This window comes from Echinops telfairi, unplaced genomic scaffold (assembly GCF_000313985.2).
Source record: "Echinops telfairi isolate 266 unplaced genomic scaffold, ASM31398v2 ScPeMD7_7467;HRSCAF=8505_0, whole genome shotgun sequence".
Taxonomy (NCBI): Eukaryota; Metazoa; Chordata; class Mammalia; order Afrosoricida; family Tenrecidae; genus Echinops; species Echinops telfairi.
Window position 1 is genome coordinate 5,458,051 of NW_022111367.1, and position 1,736 is coordinate 5,459,786.

At 50.8% G+C, this 1,736-nt stretch overlaps 1 protein-coding gene across 1 annotated transcript in view; it reads left to right on the forward strand.

Annotated features, from left to right (window-relative positions):
- DHRS12 (dehydrogenase/reductase 12) overlaps positions 1-1,258 on the forward strand; it is a 70,878-nt gene extending 69,620 nt beyond the window's left edge. The window contains 1 exon segment of the mRNA XM_045283784.1: positions 964-1,258. Coding sequence (XP_045139719.1) covers positions 964-1,073 — 110 coding nt within the window. The 3' untranslated portion in view covers positions 1,074-1,258.
- Positions 1,259-1,736: the final 478 nt, after the last annotated feature.

Here is a 1,736-nt window from a genome sequence, read left to right on the forward strand (position 1 = left end):
GGGGGGGGGGTGCCACCCTCTCTGACTGTATCTGTGACCAGGTCCTTGTCCTGAGCCTGAGATTGCTCTTCCAAAGCCCTTTGCCCCTGACTCTAGACCCAACATTTCTGCTTCACTTCTTTCCTGTTTATCTTTGCAATTTGGTGGGCTCTGTGCGTATAGCAACCCCCTCGAATCAAAGTCTTGGGCAAGACTGGCATCAGTCTGGAAAGGTGATCCCAGCCCAGGGGAACCCATGCAGCAACTGGAATTCTACCTTTGCTTCTGTTTTTGGAAGCCGCTATCTGCTGCATTTTCGTGCTTTATCTTGGTGGGATGAATGGAGCAAGTGCAGAAAAGAGGCCTCATGACAGTTGTGCAAATAAGGAAGGGAATGCTTTCCTAGGGCAGAAGCCAGGTCTTCCCCACATCTTTTCCCATGAAGGCTAACCACCTTTCGTGCCCTATTATCACGCTCTGTGATGCCCAGAGTGGATCCTTCTCCCACATGGCCAGTCCCAGCTACCTGCCACCTGCCTGTTTCACAAACTCTGGACTCCACACTTCCTGAACTTGAACCTACCCCCAGGCCCCTACAGAACACAGGTGACTATCTGAAAACGCAGCTGTCTCTCTCTCCCCTTAGGCGTCTCAGGTGGGTGCCAAAGACAATGCACTCAGTTCGACAAAAAGCCGGTGGATTGAGTCCGTTCAGAGGTGTCTCAGAAGGGAGGTGATCTACTCCAACACCAGCTACTGAGAGCGCGGTGGAGGCCAGTTCTGCTCTGAGCCACCTGCGGCCATCAGGAGTTGGAGTCCACTTGGCAGTAGCTGGGTTCTCTCTCCTCCTTCTCTAGTGCTGCTTAATACTGACCTGAGGGGCCTCGCCAGTAGGAGACCCTACTGTCCAGGGCCCCTTCTAAGCTGACCAGTGCTGGTCTACAGGCTGCAGCTCATACATCTTTGTTCCACCCTCGTTTTTAGATCGGAAACCAGTGTCTACACACTTGCCTCTGGCTAGAACATCCTCCTCGCCGGCTGAGGAAGAGCAGCTCATGGAAGCCCTGGAGCAGCTGGCACAGAGATTTAAATAGGGCCGGCCAGACAACAGGACCAAATCGCCTTCAACATGGAGACGGTGCTGCCAGTCAGCAGATTCCACTTCCGCCCCCTCTGAACCCCACCCCTTAGCAAGGAGGCACCTACTGGAAATGGAACTAGTTATTTAAAAATAAACACAACTAAAATAAATATGAAATAATAAAATACATACAACGGAGCCTGTGAACAAGCTCACTTTTTCCTGCTGAGAATGTGGTTCTCACTAAAACGGCCAATCAGAGGGGGCACAGGGAATGCAGGAAGGGTGGGGGGCGGTGTGTGTGTGGCCTGTGACCCCTCCTATTTCCACTCTTCTGGTGACCGAGGCTGACCACTGTGCATGTGGATGCTTTGGTCTGCCTTTGCCATCCATGTTGTCAGAAAGAAGCAAAATCATGAGAAAATGAGGATTAAACAAGCAACGGTGGCCTCGTGTACCCTTGCTTATGATTAGGAGGAGCTTACTTTAACACACTTGGCATTCTTGTGGTCCAGTTTGCTATACTGTCCACACCATGCCATTTTACCTCTAAGTGAACACTGTAATTAAATCCGCAGATTTAGAAGTATCTGCATCGTCTTGGGGTTCAAGGTGAAAGGAAGCATATCTTCACAGCTGAGGGAAGCCTAGTGGGCTTCTAACAGACTGTTTAGAA